Below are 23,060 nucleotides of genomic sequence, written 5' to 3' on the forward strand. Positions count from 1 at the left end.
GTGATGTCATTTTCAGCCGACACCAAGTGGCAGTACAGGGCAGCATGGTTGCCCCCTGAGATGGATAGAAATGGGTAGATTTTTCTCCTTAATTCATATTCCACCAGCGCAATAATATTCACAGTACCATATTTAGACGAGTGGCGGCACATAGAACATACTGTATTATTGTAAAGAACATTTTTTACTTGACTTCACCTGTCGGGTTTTAATATTCAAGATCATTCTTTTCATACTCAGGTTGAAAGGTCACGTATATGTTTTTCATCCACAGAAGGCCAAGAGGAGAGCAGCATGAGCGTGAGTACACTTACCAACTTGTTGACTTGAGCTCTGCTTCTCCTTCATCCTTCAATTGGACCTCGTGTTTACCCCTCGTCTCCACTTGTCCTCTGACCTTTCCTCTCTTTCTGTCCTTTTGCTGTCTCGACATGTGTGTTTGTGCGTGCGTGTGTGTATCTTTGTGTGTGCGTGTGATTGTGGGATGGGGGTAGATTGAGACCCCCATGTTGAACTTGGCTAAGCGTGTTAATCACTGGGTCTGGGACCCCAATGAGGAGCGTAAGCGTGTGGAAAGGTGGCAACAGGAGCAGGAGCGCCTCCTACAGGTACACTGGTGGTAAAGCTCGTGTGTGTGTTGGGGGTGGGGGTTGTGTGTTGCCGTGGTTACTAGCAGATTGTTTACCACATACTAGATTGTGGTTACACTCATGGGAAATGTAATATTCAAATACTTTGAGATGGTGAAAACATCAAAAATACACCATCTCAAGGTTTTAAGTTTTATTTTAATGTAAAAAAAATGGTAGGAAAGTAGTTTGTAGTGTTTAATTCACCAATATAATACATACATAAATTTGACTATTTCAAGTGAACCACTGAAATGAATAAACATTTCGAGCATATTCTCATTTGTTATCCTGCACTTGCATAAATTATATTTGGGTTTGTTTTTTTATTTTAGTGATGTTAACTTTGACATTGTGTTTCTTAAAGGAGCAGTACCAGAAGGAACAGGAGAAGCTGAAGAAGGAATGGGAGAAAGCACAACTGGAGGTACAAGAGGAGGAACGCAAGCACAACGAAGAGGTACGCCCAGATGGGGAAACATCGCCCGTCTTCTCGAGGGTCCTCCTTCTAGTGCACTGAATTGTCCATGTAGTAGTACACATTTTGCTCTGTCTAGTAGGACAAACAACACATTAATAGAACGACCAGGTCACACAAGTAGAATGACTGTCTTATTGTTGATATCTTAACACGGCCGTCTTCCACTACTGTATGATGTTACACCTTGCATAGAAATGTCATACAGTAGTGGCAGCAGTGGAAAAAATAAGAAATAGTGCTTGTACTTGTGTTATGAATTATTTTAGAAGTGAGGACAGAAGAGTATACTAGTACATGAACAACAGCTTTCCACACGTACTATTTTGTCTTCATTCGCTCATTCCTTCAGGAGAGGAAGATCTTGGAAGAGACTGTAGTGCCCCTCAAACCCTGCGTGCGGACTGCGTCGCCACCTCCTGGAGACAAAAAAACCATCAGCCACCTTGTACCCCTGCAGCTAAACGGCCACAAAGACATCAGAGGAAGTGAAGAGCAGCATGCGTCCAAGCTGCACTTTTTACAGGGTGAGACATCTACACCAGTGGTCAGGCCCAGTGTGGGACTCATTTTCAGCCATTTTAATTTTCATGGATCAGACCAACCCACTTTAGTTGAGAAAAGTTCAATGAGTATATTACAGTATATATTTCAATATTCTCCTGTCGAAATAATAATACACTTCCCTTAAAACCCATACTCTTTCTTTAGGAGTAATTGTTACCACCAAAAGAAAAAAACAAGAATGCCAAAGAAAAAGCAGAACAAGTTAATCACCAAGTGTGACGGCTTTACATGTTCCACTGTAATTTGCGTATGTGCTTTCTTTTAGATGCCGTCTTTGATACCGAGCCAGCCAAGAAGTCGGAAATGTGGAAGACGGCCTCTCTGGACCGAAACACTCAGCCGAACCCACAGCACGGTGTGAAAAGGTATATTTTAGACTGTAACTATTTACACAAACATTAGAACTGATTGTATGAGCTGAGAGCTACAGTGGGCTATCTCCATTTTTGTCATTTTGAACACAAGTGCATTTATGACTCTCGAAAAGGCAATTGTTTCAGAGGAATAGTGGTCAAATACTAGTTAAATTGATTCCGTAACCCCTAACTCAAAACACTTGTACGGTAATTGAAGTAATCATTTCTGATGGACATATATTGAAAAAACAACTAAAATTGTTGTCAGAAAAGAATGAGATTCCTAAAAACATCTCAACTCCTGTCTGTGCTCATCAGTATGCCACTAATATTAGTCATTCTACGCGGAGGATAAAGATTATGTGACTGTGAGTGCTGTTGTATTGTCTGTCTAAATGTTGTTGCTGAGCCATTTGCGTTCGATCCATTGCTTAAAGAGCTAAACTGTTGTCACATAGATGCTAATTAGCATGGGCATTAAGCTAGCAGGGCCTTTCTTTCAGGGCAGTTTCTTTCAAGGCAAATACACCAGATCTTATTATCTTTGTTTGAGGTTTACTTTGACAGTAAACTTCTACTTCGAGTTGCATTCAACGGATTGAGTCTTTTGATGAATTAATATACTGTACTTCAAAAAATGTGTCAAGTCGGGTTACTTGCGTCTTTAGTCACAACTGTATATCGTTGCTGTCATGTGAAAAACACTTATCTCCATTTTTTTTTTCATTTCCGCGTTACAGACGTCGCATTAAAGTGAAAACTAAAAAAGTTTCCAAAATTGGAGCTAAGTGTTTTTCACTGGACAGCGACAATATGCATCTTATCATTTTCCGTGAAACTGATAGATTTGACAGTTGTTTGGCTTTAGACAAATATTGCACTAAACTTTAAGCTCTCTTTCAAAATGACAAAATTAGATTTAGTGCACACTAATTTTCAGTGGCTCTTATTTGCATTGGGACAACAGGTGCGATTCCCACGATGGCATCGCCGGAGCACAGCAGCCGTCCTCACCCTTGCCTCCATCGCCCAGCAGGTCAGAAAAAAAAACATGTGTACAAAACATGGCACATTATAGTAGCCCAAAAGCAGAAACAGTTTAATCTCATAGAAAGCTGAGTTAAGAAAGAGTTGAGTATGTTAGTGTGTATGTTTGTGTGATTATCTTGCATACTGCAGGTGTGTTAGCGGGAAGAGACAATGTTCCGGTTGTTCTCAGCCGCTGGGAAAAGGAGCGGCGATGATCATAGAAACACTCGGACTCTTCTTCCACATGCAGTGTTTCAAGGTACAAAAAACAATGTGTGTGCGTGTGTGCGTGCGTGTGTTCATGTGTGTATACAGTATATCAGGGATGGGCAACTGCACACACACTGCAACACACTCCGTGTGGCCCCTTGATTAATTAATTTTATTTTACCAGCCCCCAAAATTCTTCTAAAAAGGCCGATAAACCTTCAATATATGTTTTTTTTAGATGACTTAGGCCAGTATACAGAAAACTAGACAAAACTATAGTTTCATGAGATTTACTGTTAGTGTTAACATTTGTATTCAGTGCGGCCTGTGCGAGGGGCCGCTAGGCGACGCTGCCACCGGGACTGACGTGAGGATCCGTAATGGGCTGCTGAGCTGCCACCACTGCTACCTGGCATCGAGAGGTGAGAATAGGATATAACAGAATAGTGTATATATCACTCCGCCACTAGAGGGCGGCAGCGAGCTTCATAACATTTGCTCACTCGCTGTCTGGTGTCTTTATAAACGTTACCAAAAAAAAAATGCTATCACTACTTATAAATAAACTTTTGCTAATGGATATAAAAAGCCTACCCTGTTCAAACGCCAGCTTTTTGTGATACACAGCAGGGGCGGAGCCAGAATGTGGCTAATGGGTGGGCTTGGTAAAATCAGGGTGGGCCTGAATATTTCTCTCACTGAGCACAATCCTCCCATCCTGACACATCGTATATTCAAATAAAATGACAAACTGAATAATATGAAGTTCAGAACTTCCTTAGGCAACCACAATTATGCCATTCTTAATGTTCAATAAAAAAAAACACAACAAAACACAAATTCAAAAATAATTTCATAATAATTTACAAAAAATTTCAAAGTATATATTTTTTTTCATGAAGCTCACTGGTTGGGCAGTCTGTCAATCTGGGTCGGCCTGTGCACACCCAGGCCCCCCCGTGGCTCCGCCCCTGATACACAGCAAAAAAAAAAAAAAAATGAGACCAAGATAGAGAATTTCAAAAACAATTTTGCTATTATCATGACCTGTAACCTGTACAATTCAAATGGGGGTTAAAAAAAGTCAAAATAAGAATATAAGAACAGAGCTCACGTGGTTGAACAAATGCACACACTCTCTTATGTATAGCTGGGGATGTGGCTGCGTTCAGAGTTAAACAATCACATTCAAGCTCTTATTAAATGGGATTTAGCACACAGCTGACACCATTTACTGTGCCTCTGATTAACCCCAAATAACGTTCAGCTGTTCTCGTAGGCTTCAAACGTTGTCTTATAGTTAATAATTGTGTGGCCACAATTTGATCTGACTGCAATTTTTTTTTTATATTTCTTGCAGGCCGAGGACAGCCAACCACACTATGATGATCTGACCCCCTCACCCCCCAACAACCAACCCTCATATAACTTTATTCTAATATCTATAAGGACCCCACATGATCTAAACATACTGCACATCCACAGTGTGTTTGTAAGCATGACCAGCGTATTTATGACTAGACAAGCAGAATACATCAACTGGAATAATAATAATACAGTGAACCCCCATTTATCTAGGGGCATACGTTCCCCAGACCCATCCGCAAATATGTACAAATCTGCAATATAGGGAGACTCCCACATGCTTTAAAGCAGGGGACACCAACTACGGTCCTCAAGGGCACCTGTCCTGCAGGTTTTCCATCTCTCACTGCTCTAACACACCTGTTAAAATGATCAGCTCATCAGCAAGCTCTTGAGAAGCCTGATAATGATCCTGATCATTTTAACAGGTGTGTTAGAGCAGCGAGAGATGGAAAACCTGCAAAGCTTGCTGATGAACTGATCATTTTAATCAGGTATGTTGGATAAGGGAACCCTCCAAAACATGCAGGGTAGGGGCCCTCGAGGACCAGAGTTGGTGAACCCTGGTTTAATTCTTTTTAATTCTATTTAATTATGAAATTAATTATATTTCATTAATAATTACGTTTTATAAAAGAGTATGATGGAGCACTATTGCCTCATTAAAATGCACATTACATCATTTTTTGTTTTGGGGGAAGGCTGGAATGGACTGTATACTCTAAAAATCCATAAAACATTTGAAAAAAAAACATGATATAGCTATATAGCGGGGGTTCACTGTACTACAACTGGAATAATATACAGTATACATTACAAGACTATAACACGACTCTCTTTTATGTGGGTAGCGTAGCGACCGTTTTAATGCCTTACCTTTTCCTCCCCCTTTGTTTTTACAATTTTGCATGAACATTGATTATTGCAAGTATGAGTTTGACATGCAGTTCTCCAACATTTAAATTTGTTGTACGTCTTTGTCCACTTGCATGTTGGCTTGGAACTCTTTCCCCTTTAAGCCAGGGGTCTTCAATCCTGTTCCTCGAGGGTCGGCGTCCTGCCTGTTTTTCATCTCTCCCTGCTGCAACACGCCTGATTCAAATGGTCAGATAATCAGCAAGGTCTGCAGAAGCTGGTCTGCAGAAGCTGGATAACGGTCCTGATCATTTGAATCAGGTGTGTGTTGCAGCAGGGGGAGATGGAGAACAGGCAGGACGCCGGCCGTTGAGGAACAGGATTGAAGACCCCTGCTTTAAGCCATTTCAACCAGTGCCTTAATTCAGTGTGTGTGGGGGGGCTATTCCACATGGACCTGGAAATGTTTGTGTGTGTGTGTGATGTGACATGAAGTGAAATTCCATACCAGCAAGTAAAACGAGTGGATCAGCCTCTTGCGCATCCTGTTCCCTCTTGAGAGGTTAAACCAATGACATGCACGTAATACCTGCTGCTTCCCTCTTTATTATTTTAGCGTTATTTCATAACATCCTGTCATTCAGCCTGCAACGAAAGTGTTGCCACCGTCCCTCTCAGTCGTTGAACTTCTCGTTTCTTCTGGCCGAAGAATACTCTGCTCGCTGTCTTTTATAGCCACTATATGTTTGTCAATAAAACTGTCTAAAATGGCTGTCATTATTTTTATGTCTAATTTTTATTTAATGTACAGCACTTTGTATGCAGTTGTGGTTGTTTTAAAAGTGCTCTATAAATAAAGTGGAGTTGAGTTCAGCTAATTTTTATAGATGGATTTTATTGTTTAATTGATAGAGAGATAAATATATATATTTATTTGTATGTATGTATGAATAAAAAATAATCCATATGCATTTAACAGAGAACTAAACGTGGTTGAAAAAATGTTTTAGACAAGTAATGATTTCATTCTGTTCTTTAAAAGTCACTGAACTATGTAAATCCGAGGGCCGTGGGCGAACTATATAAATAATATAAAATAATTAAGTTATTATTAATTATTTATAATTATATAATATATTTTAAAATCAGTGTTATGAATGCATTACTTTATTAATAAAACATCTACAAAAATGTTTTAATGTATGTCATTTAAAAACTCTATAGAGTGAATTACTGAATATCCATCCATCCATCCATTATCTGTACCGCTTATCCTCACAAGGGTCGCGGGGCGTGCTGGGGCCTATCCCAGCTGTCTTTGGGCAGTAGGCGGGGGACACCCTGAATTGGTTGCCAGCCAATCGCAGGGCACACAGAGACAAACATCCACACTCACAATCACACTTAGGGGCAATTTAGACAGTCCAATCAACTTACCATGCATGTTTTTGGAATGTGGGAGGAAACCGGAGTACCCGGAGGAAACCCACGCAGGCACGGGGAGAACATGCAAACTCCACACAGGGAGGCCGGAGCCGGGATCGAACCCACGACCTCTGAACTGTGAGGCTGTGAACGTGCTAACCAGTCGACCACCCGATGATACATTTGAAAATGTAATTACATAAATAATCGTATAGTATATTTTTGCGGAATTAATTTTTGTTAGCACATTCTTTCCTAATTATTATTGAGTATTTAAATGTATAGTTAGTTAGAGATATGTGATTGTTCTATATACATAAGTTACAAGGAAAATTGGCGCGTTTTGAGAATACAAATAGCGGAAGTACGATGACGCAATGTGTCATGTGACAGACATACATCGGCGAGTGTCGTATTTTGGTAGGTACTGGGTTTTACTTTGTTTGAAACTCAACATAAGCATATTTACAGTGACCCAAACCGTCGCAAATAATGTATGTGTATATTGTGGCTAAATTCTGTCATGAACGACGTGACTAGAATTGACGTTAGCACTCGGAGTTTTTTACAGTTTTTTTTTTCTCGCCTTGTTGGTCATGTGATTATGACGTTCTCGTACGGGAGGTTGGAAGCACCAAAATAGTATGGCCTGTATTGGCGCTACCGTTCAGCATTTTTTCTGCCACTTGCTAAGAGTCTGTGATGTGTCGTTCTTTCTTCGAAAAAAAGTTATATTTTAAAACTAAATGGAGTCCGAGGGACCCTTTTATGCTGTACGTACCCGATGTATATACATATATGGTGCTGTTGTTTTGTTTTTTTATCACTTGTTCGCCTCTTTGCTTGTAGTTGCGCATGAGCCAAATAAGCTAACATGGTTTATGTTGTGTTATGAGAACGGTTTCGCTTAAAAATAGTCTTTTTATGTTAATTGGAGTCAGTATGTCCTCGCTACATGTAAGACTGACACCTCACATTTTAAATTTGATATGGCAACGACGCTGCCGCATAACGATACATAACTAAAACGATAATCACTATTTTTTTTAATTGGCAATTCACAGAATTAAACAGTGCAAGTTACTGACCGTTAAATTTGATAAACTCTCCTGACAGACCCAACTAATATACTTGGTTTATAGCTACTTAAGAGGCGAAACAGTTGTACGCCAGTGTAAACAAAAACTACAAGTGAGTTTACAGACCTGCTGATGCCCCTGGCAAAAAGGGCCAAGGTTTTCGGTACAGTAATCCCCTGCCTAATCGCGGTTCGCTATTTGTGAAATTACGTATTTAATCTATCCTCTTTTTATTTGCTGAAAAAAATCACCTCATTTTGTGCTCTTTCTATAAGATGACACAAGATACTTTCAAAACCCATCTTAAATGAGGATTGGTCTTAAGTATGTTGAAGTGATCCATCTCCACGGAGAGACAAGTTTTGCAGAATATGTCACGGAGGAGCTAAGTGTAGTCTGGGTTGTTAACGGAAGTTTTGAGAGTCTTTGTCACATGTACATCAATGCTTAAAAAAAAAAAAAAAAAAAAGATCTGTAGGCCATTTATTTTAAAGGTTATGTAAAATGTGTTTGAAATGATATTTAATGTTTTAGAATCATATTTTGTAGTATATTTCTGATTTCAATTTTAATATAGGCATTAGAGTTGTCACGATACCACATTTCTGTCTCAAAACTGATACCAATATATATTTCTATACTTTTCTATACTTTTTGCAAACATATACTTTTTTATTTTAAAACAAACTTTGGGAACAATAACTTTAATAGCTTTCTCTACTGAATATATTGGCACTTGGTCCATACAGATAAACTCTGCAACTGCCCTGTTGAGCCATTTAGCGGCTTTACTGTCCTTTGGGTACTTCATATGCTGTTGAAAGACATCTGGGCGAGTAGGTTGCTTGTGAGTGTGTGGTGTTCCCCTCTCTGAGCCAGTAGCACTAGACTTCTGTTGTTGGTGGAGGGAGAAGGTACAGTATTTTAATTAACATGGTCATTTTAATTTGAATTGTATTGCTTTATTTTACCTGCCCTTATTATTCAAAGGGTTTGTGTTTTGAAAATATACATGAAACATTTAATGGACATAATTAGAAAAATAAATTGAGACTTATTATATCATCCAGGATAGGATTAGATATTGTGGACTAAAATGTTTAATGTGAAATGTTTTACAAAAATGTCTTTCAATATACGGTAATATTTAATTTATAACGCCCTGCCCTTATGCCTTAATTGGTTATTTAAATATTTGAAGAATGTCATTACATTTAAAAAAATGTATTTATTAATAAAACAGCTTAATTTCACCCCCTGGACATGTTTTAGCTCTCTGTGTGTCAGCTAGTGAAGGTTTACTACTGGCTCGGAGGCGCTTTATACTAATTTCAATGACTTTACAGTGTAGTGAACAACATTATCACCTGTCGTTCTTGACATAAGTCGCGGAACAAATCTGCATGGTTGTCCTTCAAACGTTTGGATAAATTTGATGTGTTGCATCCCTTCATGAGGCAGACTTTGTCGCACCCCTTGCACTGCGGTGCTTCTGTGTTCAGTGTTTCGCTTTTGTCACTCGGTTTCAACCCAAGTACTTCCACACCGTACTTCGAGCCCCTGTTTTATCAACGAGTACGAGCTTTTCTGCAGGGGGACCTTTCGTCCATTTTTCGCTGAAAATCGTATTTGCGTTTTGTTTCTTTGCGTTCAGGCCAATGTAGGGCTGTCACAAATGAATTGATTATCCGATTGATTATTCCATCAATTACTCGAGTAACAGTAAAAAGAGTAGTACCCGTGTTCAAGTCTCCAACCTCCATCAGCTCTGCTTTGTAGTAATACAAAAAAACATATTTTTTTGAATTTTCAGTTTAAAGCGAACACAAAACTGTTGGGACCTTCAGAAGTTAGCATCTGCAGCTACAAATGTCCATCCAGAAACACGAAAATGGCCAAATATTGGTTCCGGGTGCTGAAAAATATTATGTTTTAATTAATAAAGAACAGTTTAGAAGCATGCATTTTTGTTTCAAACAATTTTTGTGGTCAACGCAACAGAGTTGATCGACTTTTTTTCCCGCCCGAGCCCAAAGCAATAAAAGCATTACCATGGCACCATGTGGTGAGATATTGTATTTTATTTATTTTTTTTGGGTGGTTTGTTCGCGTTGAATAACTGAACCATTAAATGTAGTCATTTATGTTACAAGGTTTGATTGTGTACATGTTATGTATGTGCTTCGTCGCCATCTTGTGGTATCTATACACTTTTATGAACCCACGGCAGGCCAAGGTCCCTTTCGCCCTCGGATAGGGTATTTACAGAACTGTAAATTGGCTTTAGGTATCAACACAATTCTGTAGCGTAATATTGTGTGATATGAAATCCAATGTTGAAGAAGTGAAGTCATTCTTTTATTGCGTTTGTAGCAGGTAGGGTCTTTAGTGGACATGACTCGCAGTGAGGAGGATTCCCTGGTGGATGGGCCGCTGATCTCAACCGATGCCCTCCACGCTAACATCAGGAGAGAGTTCCACAGCGTACCCACCACCTACTACGCTGCCCTGCTGTCTCTGATACAGGTATGGACAGAAACACTCACATTCCAAAGTCGAAATATCCTGTTACATTAGTACACATTTTTTGCTTGAATTAATTAGTTAACCTCACCCGAACCTCACAAAAAAGCAGTAGTTTGGCAGCCATGGAAAAGTTAACTGTCGAACTAAAACTAAAACAAAGTACCTTAACTTGATGCCAACACATAAACAACATAGCTAGGTTAAAAAAAAAAAAAAAAAAAATTAAGAACATACTAGAACACAAATGGTCCAGTAGCAATGCATGCAGGCGGAGCATACAACAACACTCACAGATGTATTCTTTATCCTCTGTGTCCTAATATGATTAGTCATTATTATTTGCTGTTGTTTTAGTTTTAAACTAATTTAAAATATTTTGATATTTCTTTAGGAGAGGGGAAACCCACATTTTATGTGGCAAACTATTTTTGGGCAGTTTATCCTCGCTTATTGAATTAAAAAAAAAAAAAAAATCGTTAAAAAAGTTGTTTTTTTCCAATGAATTTTCATAATGGCCATCAATTATACGTAATTTTATACTATTTGAGGCAAGCCTGGTCCCTAACCCCATGAGAATACTGGGGTAGCCACTGTAGGTCTGTATGTACTGTACAGTGGTACCTCTACTTATGAATGTCTCTTCATACGAAATTTTCAAGTTACAAAACGCCTCAAGAGGAAAATATTGCCTCTTGTTACGAAAAAATTTTCAGTATACGAAAGGTAAAAAATACATTATGCTACTCGCAGCTCCAGTTTCCTGAACGCAACATACTCATAGCTCCTCTGCCATTGGCTATTACCTAGTATTTTCCTGGCATCCCATTGGCTAAGAGGGACCTCTACCGTATGTGTCGATGTGTGTAGATAAACAGGTAGATAGATATATACGTGATAGATATGTCTATGCAGCGTCCTCGTCATTCGCCCCTCGGGCCATGAGGTGTTCCGATAGTTTGACGTGAATTAGAGAAAAGAAAAAATCGTTTTTTTTTGTCCATACAAACAAAGCAAGAGATAATAGAAAAGTATGAAAGGGGGATGTGTTTGGTTGATCTCGCCAAAGAATATGACCGTAATGTATTGACAGTCACCACGTTGTTGAATCAGTTCTTTACAAAACGCCAGGCAAAAACCACTTAAGAGAGAGAACATGAACCAAAGAGGGTAAAAGACAATGAGGACAGCAATTAAAAGGTAAACGACCATCATTTTTATTCTTTACTCCATTCTTTGTTTTTTACATTATGCATAACTCTAATTTATTGCGCAATAATCTAATTGTAACATGCATTTGTTACATGTTTTGATGCATTTTTATGCTTTACAAAACATTTATGTCTGAATATTGGGGGGGCTTGGAACGGATTAGGGCATTTACATGGAAATTGCATCTCTACTTTTATATAGTTTACATATTTTTTTCAAGAATATGTTCCCAGCAGGCCCACTAGTTGAAACACAGCATTCTAATTAATTTTGCGTATGTGGAATATAGGTTAAGTAGCAAAATGCACTTGTTTTTAGCCATCTTTGGGGGTGGCCATTTTGTCTTCTGTCGACTGAAAATGACATCACAACTGCTTACAACAACCAATCACAGCTGACCTGTTCTCTGAATCTGAGCCGTGATTGGTCATTGTGAGCAGTTGTGATGTCATTTTCAGTCGACACAAGACAAAATGGCCGCCCCCAGAGATGGCTAAAATGAGTGGATTAACACTTATTCCACAAACGCAATATTTATCAGAATGCCCTGTTTCAACTAGTGGGCTTGCATAAAACATGTTCTTGAAAAAAATATGTTTGCGTTGACTTCTACTTTAAGAAATGTTCTCCAGAACCAATTAATTTCGTAAGTAGAGGTACCACTGGATTCTATTGCTATACTGCCCCCTGATGGCCAGGGCCCGAAAATTAGCCACTCAATGCCAATTGAGTTTCATTGGGTTAACTTTTTTTGTTTTTACATTCCATTTAAATCATGTTATCACTGTATGTTTCTATAAAGAACAATACTTTAAAGTGATATTTTTCTTATTTTTAGAAAAAGTCACAAACACTTTTGTTGTTGTTTTGGGGGCAGGCTAGAACTGCTCATAGTCATTTGAATTCATGTCTCCTGCGTCTTCCAGATGGTGTATGTGGTTCTGTCCGTGTGCGTGGCCGTGCTGTGCGTGTTAAAGCTCGGCCAGGAGGAGGTGTGCACCAACATCCTGGAGCATGTGCAGGGTGACAGCCTGGTGATCTTTGGCAAAGCGGTCCTGTGGGTGCTGGCTCTGGTGTTCACCTATTGTGCCCGCTACCACCACAGCCGGGTCCGCAGCAGAGGCTACCTGAACTTTTACCGAAGCACCAGCACGCTCAAGCAGCTGCCTCTCATCATGTACTCAACAGGTAGAAGCCTGCAATGTCACGTTGTAGACGCTAGGGGGCGAGCATGATGCGCAAAGTGTGGTATCGTATGCACACAGGGAACGCGATGCTGTTGGTCATCATGGCAGCACAGTTGTCAGTTGCTGTGCGCATCTACTTGCTGATCAGTGTGTTGGCCTTGGAACTACTTTTGGCGTTGCCCTGCCTCATCTATTATACAGGTAAACATTTATTAGTGAAGAGACATGCTTTGTCTGGTTAAAGACAGCAAAACAAGTTTGGGTTTGTGATCAAAACAACCACAATTTGGAGGTAAAGTGAGTGGAGTCCACTATTCGTGGGGGATGGGGACCTTGCCAGACCACAAATAGTGAAAATCCACAAATGATTGATGCTTATTTTAATGGCCATGAAACTTTTACGTTTTTTTATTTTCAAAGAATAAATGTGCAAAATATGTATATTTAAAAAAAAAAGATGTTGCATAAGAAATTCTGCGAACAACTTTGAGGTTCCGCCAAAAATCTGCAACTTGGTGAATCCATGAATGCTGTACCACACAAATTAGAGGGGGTCCACTCTATTTGATTTATTAAAAAAAACACTCTAAAATTAGAGATGCCAGGTTTTTGAGATTTTTTTTAAAAAATTGCATTTTGTTGAATGCTTTTTGTTGTAAAAAAAACCCATTTCAAAATATGTGCTTTGAACAACACAAAATGTTTTGATGCCGTTTTTATGATGAAGAAAAAGTCAAAAACTTTAGGATTGTGTGTTTTTTGTGCTCATAAAACTCAACTTTTTATGGTTAAAAACACCCAAACTCAAAATTTGGAGATTAAAAAAACAAAAACATTTGGAAAACATGCTTTTGTGATTAAAAAAAACAACATTTGGAGTCATAAGAAATTTTTGTAATTTTTGTGACTCATAAAACCCTAAAAAGTTGGCGCTACAGTGAACCCCCACTCAGCATTCTTGAATTTACTGATTCCTGTATTTTAGGGGGAAAACCATATCTTCTGTTTGCAATGAAACATTTGTGTTTTATTATTATTATTATTATTATTATTTTTATGTAGCAGACACCTTTGTGGTTTAAAATAGATGTAATTTTGTGGCAAAATTATGAGATTTCATAAGCAGTACTTGGAGAAAGACACACACAGATTTCATTGCTCACTAACACACACACACACACATACACACACCACCCCCACACAATTTGAGAGGGCATTGGCATGACAATAGCCGCCCTGCCCTTTTCAAACCCAACAGCATGACAATCAAGCATTCTGCTCAGTCTTCCGACCCTCCCTCCATCCTGCAACAGATCTGCTGATTTTTCACTTTGGATCTTACACACACACACACACACTTACACACCCTTCTGAGTGTTATATGAGGTCCCATCCATTGTCCCATGCACTTCCTCGGTAAGATCAGGAACACTGTAGCCACATGGAAATCGTCACTTCTTGCATAGACAAACTGTAATTTTGAACCGTAATGACTCATTTGGAATGATGCCTTTCAACAATGAAATGTGTCATTTTTAGAGGAAATCAGAATTAATGACACGTTTGCCAATGAACTCCTTTTTTTCATCTTCCCCTATTCAAGTGAATGTAAATGACATTGATCCATTCCAGCACCAAACACCAAAAATGTTTGGGGAGAAAGGGAAAAAAAATTAAATCAAATTACAATGACAAAATTATAGATGTTTTCTAAAGACTTCGTGTGTGTGTGAAGGAAGACTGCAGTTACTGAGTGCCTGATAGGATATTGATCAACTAGATAGTTGTATTGAAAGGAAATCCATATTAAAGGGGTATTTGGGCTGCCAAGGGGCACAGATGGGCAGATACCCCCCACCCCCCTTCACACACACACACACAAACACATGCAGGTGAAGATAAGGTATTAGTGTTTAGCCTAGCCACAGGCTGGTTAGCCCTCGGCTGCTCCGCCTGCACACACACACACACACACACACACACACACACACACACACATTGTCCCGGTGTTTACAGTGTTTGTGATGGAGGTCAGTCTGTGCAACATTCCAGCTTGGATCAGTGTAGTGAGCTGCGACGCAGAGCCAAGCGGAAAAAAAAGTCACACACTTATACACACTTACACACACCATTACTATACTAGCGTTATTATAGAGCCGTGCAGGGGAACATATTGGATGTTTTATGTGGCGGTGGAATGGATTATTTAATGACTGGAAATGTATGCCTTTTTGTGACTCTTCCAGTCTCTCTGTTTCTCCGTTGCAACCTGGTGATGACACAGTGGCTACTTCCCTCTGAGAACATTTGACTCCTAGCCTTGGTGGTGTTTATCATTTGTTAGGTGTCATTTTATGTCAAAACATGAACTGCATTTAAATATACATTTTTGTTCATCCGTGTATCAGTGACATCAGAAGGTTGCAGCGGAGACACAGAAAGGTGAAAGAACAGAAAACTGGGCAAAGAAATCCTGAAACATTGAACAGGTAGACAAGTTTGGAAAAGGTCAATTAAATTCACCTTAATTTAAAAGTTGGATTGCTTTTTAGGGTCGTCAGGAAATTTTAGCATCTCTAACGTTATTGTGAGTACAGACACACGGGCAGTGAAGGTGACAGATGATAGGTTCATTGGGGGTAGTTCTCTTGAGGAGCCAAAGATCGAGAGAGCCCGCAGCCATGAAGTCCATACAGGAAAGCCTCGTTCTACTTCTCTTTGAAGTGCGTGCTCGCTTGTGAGTGGGAGTGTTTCTGTGAGTTTGTGTGTGTGTTTGAGGTCTCTGCTGTATGTTTCTGGCCTCTCATTTGAACATGAATGCGGCCCACGCGCTTCACGCACATCAAAGGCACTCCTCGGCCTTCAAAGGCTCGCCCGCTCATGGGCCTTCGCTGCAAAAGCACTACAGGGCACGCGGCGGCTATGCCATGCAACACACACACATTAAGGCGGACCTCTGTGTGCCAGTTGGAGGCTAGCCCAAGCTTGGCTAACGTAGCAGTCTACATCATCGCAACTTCATGACGAGCGGCACGAACTGCTCACGTTAGCCTCGAATTTTTCCGTTTGCGTTGTTTGACAAGGAGCGCCGAGTGAAGCAGTAGACTGCTACGTTAGCTGACATGAATGTTAGCGGCTAACGTACCAGTCTACGTCTTCCAATCAGCAGTCCATTCAGTCAAACAGTACAGATGATGAAAGTCAAAAGAAAAAGGCAGCGGGGAAGCAATGCATGTCTCTGTCCTGGCTGACAGTTGGTGGCGTGTGCAAAAAGCCAAAGTAGCAGTCTTAAGTGTTTACTTCTTGGTAGAGGAAAATGCCCAAAACTGAGAGTACTATCAAGATGTGGAGTCTGTTCTGCTTTACACATGTCCAGCCAGGTCCATAAATGTAGAGTTTTTAGGTATGTCCCACGATCCCATACGATCCCATGCTATAGTCCATTTTGAATGGCCACTCTCCCTTTTCCGTGCGAACACGTATGCTGGTCTCTTTTCCACCCAAGCCAATTCTGTGAATTGAAGGATTTCCAGAATTATAAAAGTATGGAGGCATATGACAGGTTTGTGTATGGCTGGGTGCGTAAGTTGAGTGTTTACAATTTCCACGATGTCGACCGGACACAAATGCAATATTAATCAGAATGCCGTGTTTCAACTAGTGGGCCTGCTTACTCAAGATGTGAAACTGTTTTAAGGGGTTGAAAAAAAAAAAAAAAAAGAATCGGACTTCAACCTGAAATTCTCGAAACTACTGTCATCTCCTTCACTTAAAATGCTTCTTGCATCATTTAGTGGGATGCTAAATAGACCGTCTGCCACAGACCCGCTTGCAGGGTGCCTCCGGCATGAGGCGGCATTCGCCTTTAGCATCTTGGCTGCCTCGCCATAATCACCTTGAAATGCACACGCTCCTCCACAACTGATTGCTGCCCATCAGATCTCTGACCCGGGCACGGACTGAGCACTGTCCGTCTTGTCTGTGCACTCGTGAGTGAGAAGGAGAGAGAGAGAGAGAGACTCTGACAAGGAGGTGCGAAATGCGGCACCTCCTTTCAACCATCCATTCGTCCATCCATCACTGCCATCTCCTGTCTGTTTGACTGTTTTTTTTTTCCAGCATTATGTCATCAAAATACCCCTCTACAACAAACTGCAGTCATATTTTAGCATGAAGTAAATGTGAACAGAGAATGAATAGTCAACAGCATTGTAAGAAGCAAAGAAACCGCTGCCATTAGAGGTTAGCGCTAATGAGAGCTCCACTCCACCCTCAATGTCTTTTTTTTTTTTTTTTTTTGGCCTTAAATATCTGCACGGTATCGCCAGCTTCTATAAGTACCCGTTACATAAACAGTAAGGCTGATATCAGCCGATACCGATACCTGATATCGGTACTTGCCCATCCACATCCTTGCATGTGTCACTATCAACAGTGGTTGAAAATGAAATGGACAGCAATTAATTGACAAAATGCATAATATACTATACTATGCAAATGGGATGTGAATGTATGAAAAAGCAAAAGCAACAATAATCAGTGACAATACTGCTTACATACAGAACATGTTGGAAATGAAGCATGTGTAGTATTGTTGGTCATTGTATAGTTGTTGCATGTAATGCCTCAACCTATTCTTACTTTATTGGCAAAACCAACTCATAGAATAGTACAAATACATGAAATTAATTTTAGAATGTTGTATTTATTGGCATAGTAATATTACTGGAGGTGTGACATTCCACAAATAGTCAAAAAAATGCAAGCAGCATCAAACTATTGTGTTGCGCTCAGTTAAATGCTTCTCACATACCACTTGTATTTATACACACACACACGCGTATTTAGGGCCTCATTATGCAGGAATGCTTCGTATTTCTTTGGATTGTGTGTCGGCAAAGCAAAGGTTGCTCTCTTTAGAATCTCCTTGACAATTTCCTCTGGCTAATGATGCTCCAGTCTTATCAATACTAGGCCCACTACCCCCAATGACACTCGCGCCGCCGCCGTCATCTTAGCCCGCTCCCGCTCGTTCTCAAATTTAAAATCATGTAAAATGAATTCCATTCAGACATTTGTTTTTAATTAGATTCTACGTGCTTGAAGATAATTGTGCAAAAACTGACAACTATGTTATATATTACTCAGTTGTGGAGATGTAGCGGTAAACGCATTTAGCTAGCTTACTCGGTCTACACCCGAAAATGCATCTTCCCTGAGTGCCACAATTTACAGAACAGCTCAGTGATATGGCTGTGAACATTCTCATTCATCCAGGGCATCAAATTAATCACAAACTGGACCATTCCCAGGTTGTCTTAGAAGAAGTTTTGCCTCTCATCCGAGCAGGCATAATCAGTTCATGCAAGGCTAGTTAGCACACCGTTCCCTGGCACAAGCTAGCATAGTGAGGGATGTACGAACAGTAATGTGATGAAACGCAAAGCATTGTGAGTATATAATTAGCAGGAAATCTTCATTTATCTTGAAATAAAATGAGGAGCCTAGTTAGCCCACAAGCTACTACCTGGTGGCTAGTCCCGGTTGTCGTGGCATTCAAAGCCATGTGATGTCCCGGTGCGGTGTATTACAGCCACGAGAGGCTTTAAGCCGACATTTCAGCAGCTTGAACATGTAGGGATGTATCGGCTTTAAAAAGATGGGTGGCGTTTGATTAACAGTTGACAGTTAAGCGGTCTTGCTTTCAGCGCATTTATGGACAGCGTTTGAAAACGGAGAACAGTAGCTGATTTTCCAAATTTTGAAGCCTTGTTTTATATGCGTGGCAATTTTTTATTCACATTTGAAAGGGTTGTTAAAGTGGAAGTCAACCCAAGCATATTTTTTTCAAGAATATGTTCCCAGCAGGCCCACTAGTTGAAACAGGGCATTCTGATTAATTTTGCGTTTGTGGAATACAAGTTAAGTAGCAAAATGCACTTGCTTTTAGCCATCTCCGGGGGTGGCCATTTTGTCTTCTGTCGACTGAAAATGACATCACAACTGCTTACAACGACCAATCACAGCTGACCTGTTCTCTGAATCTGAGCCGTGATTGGTCATTGTGAGCAGTTGTGATGTCATTTTCAGTCGACACAAGACAAAATGGCCGCCTCCAGAGATGGCTAAAAACGAGTGGATTAACACTTATTCCACAAAGGCAATATTTATCAGAACGCCCTGTTTCAACTAGTGGGCTTGCACAAAACATATTCTTGAAAAAAATATGTTTGCGTTGACTTCCGCTTTAACAGCACTCTTCTCTGTGGTGTGTCAAATTTACATTTATCTTCACTTTACAGGGAATTTAAAGATGTACTGCTCACTGTAACCCAATAACCCTCATCCTGCGGCGACCACCTCTATGCTCCACACCTCGCCGACGGGCCCATATCCCCCCCGAGTAAAGGTGTATGTTTAGGGCGTGAGAATTGGAGCTCTAAGTGCAGGATATGGCGGCCCATAAGAGCTAAGTGCGGGTTATAACGGCCCGTGTGTGTGTTTAGAAGGCGGCCAGGGAATGGAAGCCTGTAAAAGCGAAGAGAAAAAAAGCACTGGCTGTGCACTTTCCCACCTTCCTCGTTACGGCGGCTAGGATACTCTCACTCTTAGGCTACGTCTTTGTGTCTTGTGACTAAATGCACAGGACGATAGTAGGATTGGGACTTGCTTGGCTAAAACTTAGGAAAGACTCGACCTGACTTTGACTTGCTAGTCATGTGACTTGACTCGAGTCAGTTTAGACTTGAACTACAGTACATAACCTGACAAGTTTTGCCTGTTTGCATTTAAAAATCTTCCAAGATAGTGTGCCAACTTTATTAGTCACGATAAAAACCCACGGAAATGAGTAAAATACATTCATTTAACTTTTTAGTTCACCTATAGCTGGTCAGACATGAACTAAGCTTCATGTCGATTATGCATTTAATTGAGAAGACAATAAATTAGTAGACAATACCGAGATTGGTGTGGGACCATTAAAAAAAAGACGTTGATTGTTAGGCCTCCAGCTGTTTAATGTTACTTTTAGTTGAGCTTCATTGTCAAACTAAACATAAAACAGAGAATTACACCTTTTGTATTTTAAACAAGCACATTGCTTTTCTTGAGAAAAGGCCGCTTAGCTTGATGCTAACACACAATGCGAAATAGCATTGACATGCTAACGTTGGCATCTCTACTCACAGTTTTAGTAGTAACCGATGTTTGAACAAAGTCGGTGGATCAACTCATGCACACGCATAATTAACAATACTCACAGGCATATATTCTTTATCCTCTACAAATTACTTACAACAGTAGTATTTGAGAAGTCTATTCTTCTTCATTTGTGTCTGCCTGATGTACAGTACTACACTGCCTCCTAGCGGCCAAGGCAGTCACACCAGAAGGAGCAGCACAATGAATTGGATTGCAGCATTAAATAGTATCGCAAGCCACCACTGTTATGTTGTGACTGAGCAAGATTGTTTGACTTATGACTAGCTTGATTCTTGCCACAGTAACTTGGGACTTTGCTCCCGCCTCTGACAACAGGTCTCCGGTGACAAAACGTCCTCTGCTTTTGCCTCCCCCTAGTCAAAGTAATGAAATTCAACATGGCGCGAGCGGCGCCCGACGTCAGCCTGGAAGAACATTCGCACAACTTCGCTAGCCTGCCCATGGAGACGGGATTCAGGTAGGGCCACACACATGCACACACACATGCACACACAACATTATTGACACTGTAAAAGCTGTCTCCGCTATGCTCGTTTACACAGAAGTTAACAGTGCAGCTAACAATGTTAAAAGCTGGCCTCCCCCGAGCATGTGATTGCACACAGCAAGCAAGACTTGGTTCTTTTATCTATCTGATATGAACAGTTTTAGTTCAAGGAGTAACAACTACAAAGAAATGTAAATTTCCCTGAATTTTCTGTGCAATTGTGATAAAAGGTCCTAGTTGTGGTATTAAGTTCCTAGTCTGTGTGCATTTCAGGGACGGTTCCGGTCTGGAGGAGGTGGTGGAGAAGCAAGCGGATCTGATCGAGTACCTGAAGCAGCACAACAGCTTGCTGAGCAGGAGGCTGCTCAACCTCACTGCTCAGCACTGAAATGCAACTTCAGCATTCTGGACCCTCACCAAGCACGCGGTCCACTTCAGTAAGAGTGGATTCAGGTCAGAATCGTACTCAACTCGCCTCTCACCTGAAACAGACGGCGGATAGGGTGACTTGGTGCCGGTGGTGGAGGGATAGCTTCACTGAAAGTGGCCAACGTTTAAAGAGGCGTCGCGGGTCGGGTCACAGGTGTGTTAGTTTATCACCGAGCGTCACAGGAAAGCTGCTACTCTGCCTTTTTGAAGGAGACTTTGAATAAAACTGGAAATACTGAAGTCGTAGCCAAGGTTGACTTTATTGTATATTGCGTGCTTAAAATGGTAATAAATGTTTACAATTGCTCTGTTTTTGTATACAGCAGTGCCACCTGATTGTTTTTTTTTCTTTTAAGAGCTTGAGCACCCCAGCCAGAGTATTTTTTTTTTGTGTGTGTGTGTGTGTCTATATTTTTTACAACTCCTTTGACCATGTGACTCTTAGCCCTGCAGGTTATGTGACTGTTTAGCCTGGACAGCGGAGCAAACCCTCCCACACTCGCTGTTCGGTATTGATTTTTTTTTTTCTTTTGGGGTGTGGGGGCACCTATTTCCTGTTTTTCGCAGTAATTTTCCAGATCGTATTTTTTATTTATTTTTTTTTTTTTTATACATGATCCACTGCTTATTTGTGATTTATTTCAAACTTTGGAAAATATATCCTGAATGTATGTTTATGTGTGTGTATTTTTTTATGGTGGTTATATTGAATGTCAATTATTTGTGGATTTTTGCTTGTTGGTCCCTATGCCCCTGTGAATAGTTTAGTTGGGGGTCTTCTATGTCTTGTATATTAAATATTAACAGTACTATACCTGCAGTTATTTGTGTTTTTGCTATATTTTGCACTCATTAATGCAGAGTTTTGATTTGACCCCTCGAAGTATGTAAAATAATTTCCTCAAAATTACAGAATGTTTAAAAAAAATCTATTTAGATTAGCTAAGGTTACAACTCATTTCAAAGTACTTTCATTATCATTTTTAAACTCGTGTTTATATTGTAATCAGAATTGGGCATTCCGCCTAGCCGACAGACCGGTCCGTCTATCCGCCTAAGTAAGACCCCCATTTTGCCGGCGATAAATGGGAAATAAAAAAGACGGATTAAGCATAAGCGGAAGTGGATTTTCGCCCGTCTATGTAATCGTCTATAACCTGACATTGATTATTATTGTTTCGTTTGACTCAGGTAAGTTTGCTGCTTGATCCGTGTGTTTTACATCAGGCATGTTTTTGGTCAGTTAATGGGTCATAATAGCGTGCCGCCTGATGTCATAACATAGACTGTAGACAAATGTAGATGCGCGCGTGCAGACAACTCCTGCTAGTGCTGCTTGTATTCTGCCCGTTTACCTCAGATAGAAACATGCCGAGTAAACATTGCTTCTATCGAACTTGCAGAAACGACTCCAGACACTACGACCGTCCACATACGAAGGATGTATTCTTTGTTTCCCGAAGCCAAAAGCTCAGAAGGATAAATGTGAATGATGGGTCAACTTGTGCAGATGTCCAAGTTTAACGCCAGCAAGGTGACGCCTTTTACCTTCATATGTAGTAAACATTTCATTGGGGGCCATATGGTGTTACAGATGACAATCCGGCCGATCCCTCGCCGGCCACTACTTGAAGGGGTAAGCCATTTCGATCATTTTCTTTCTTTTTTGCTTGCCGTTTGGCCCTACTCCTCCTGCCTGATGTCAATGAATGACAAGGAAAAATGTAAAGCCAGACTGTTTTGTGGTGTGGGGACTGGGGTTGGTCAACGGAAGCGTGTTTAAAATGATTGACGGACTGACGGAGAGGCGATTACTATTTGGTCCAGCCGGACAAAATGCGCGGATAAACGGACGGCGGGAGGCCTTAAACGGACCGCACATTTTTAGTAAAATGCCCAGCTCTGATTGTAATACATGTTACTGTGAAGCAGGGCTGAATGATTTTAGGAAATCTGTTTCTGACACATACACAGAAAATACACTTGAATTTTGTTCTTAATTAAA

At 40.4% G+C, this 23,060-nt stretch overlaps 2 protein-coding genes across 6 annotated transcripts in view; both read left to right on the forward strand.

The window, feature by feature from the left end:
* The window catches only part of LOC147146007 (LIM and calponin homology domains-containing protein 1-like), a 35,479-nt gene extending 29,112 nt beyond the window's left edge, over positions 1-6,367 (forward strand). For all 3 annotated transcript variants that reach the window (XM_086034776.1, XM_086034774.1, XM_086034775.1), the window contains 9 exons: positions 275-300; positions 495-608; positions 997-1,089; positions 1,460-1,634; positions 1,940-2,039; positions 2,998-3,066; positions 3,210-3,318; positions 3,589-3,691; positions 4,630-6,367. In XM_086034776.1, coding sequence (XP_085890902.1) covers positions 275-300; positions 495-608; positions 997-1,089; positions 1,460-1,634; positions 1,940-2,039; positions 2,998-3,066; positions 3,210-3,318; positions 3,589-3,691; positions 4,630-4,655 — 815 coding nt within the window. In that variant the 3' untranslated portion in view covers positions 4,656-6,367. The remainder of the gene's footprint in view (positions 1-274; positions 301-494; positions 609-996; positions 1,090-1,459; positions 1,635-1,939; positions 2,040-2,997; positions 3,067-3,209; positions 3,319-3,588; positions 3,692-4,629) is intronic.
* Positions 6,368-7,542: 1,175 nt separating this feature from the next.
* Positions 7,543-21,869, forward strand: tmem192 (transmembrane protein 192). Of its 3 annotated transcripts, none has more exons than XM_086032738.1 (6): positions 7,543-7,687; positions 10,367-10,519; positions 12,655-12,916; positions 12,994-13,116; positions 20,497-20,596; positions 20,900-21,869. In XM_086032738.1, exons 1-6 carry the CDS (start codon positions 7,661-7,663, stop codon positions 21,012-21,014), a joined length of 780 nt encoding a protein of 259 aa, XP_085888864.1. In that variant the 5' UTR covers positions 7,543-7,660; the 3' UTR covers positions 21,015-21,869. The 3 variants fall into 3 exon arrangements, with proteins under 3 accessions (XP_085888864.1, XP_085888866.1, XP_085888865.1); XM_086032739.1 differs by having other exon boundaries at positions 7,552-7,687; positions 10,370-10,519; XM_086032740.1 differs by lacking the exons at positions 20,497-20,596; positions 20,900-21,869 and adding an exon at positions 15,162-17,435.
* The last annotated feature ends 1,191 nt before the right edge of the window (positions 21,870-23,060 follow it).

Source organism: Filicampus tigris, chromosome 6 (genome assembly GCF_054856515.1).
Source record: "Filicampus tigris isolate MCC_2025a chromosome 6, RoL_Ftig_1.0, whole genome shotgun sequence".
NCBI classification, from domain to species: domain Eukaryota; kingdom Metazoa; phylum Chordata; class Actinopteri; order Syngnathiformes; family Syngnathidae; genus Filicampus; species Filicampus tigris.

Bases quoted from the DNA above. Each gene is read 5' to 3' on its own strand.
- tmem192 (XM_086032738.1), top strand. From the start codon at position 7,661: ATGGAGTCCGAGGGACCCTTTTATGCT. The intron at 10,520-12,654 runs GTATGGACAGAA...TGCGTCTTCCAG, and splicing joins CCCTGCTGTCTCTGATACAG to ATGGTGTATGTGGTTCTGTC. The intron at 12,917-12,993 runs GTAGAAGCCTGC...GTATGCACACAG, and splicing joins TCTCATCATGTACTCAACAG to GGAACGCGATGCTGTTGGTC.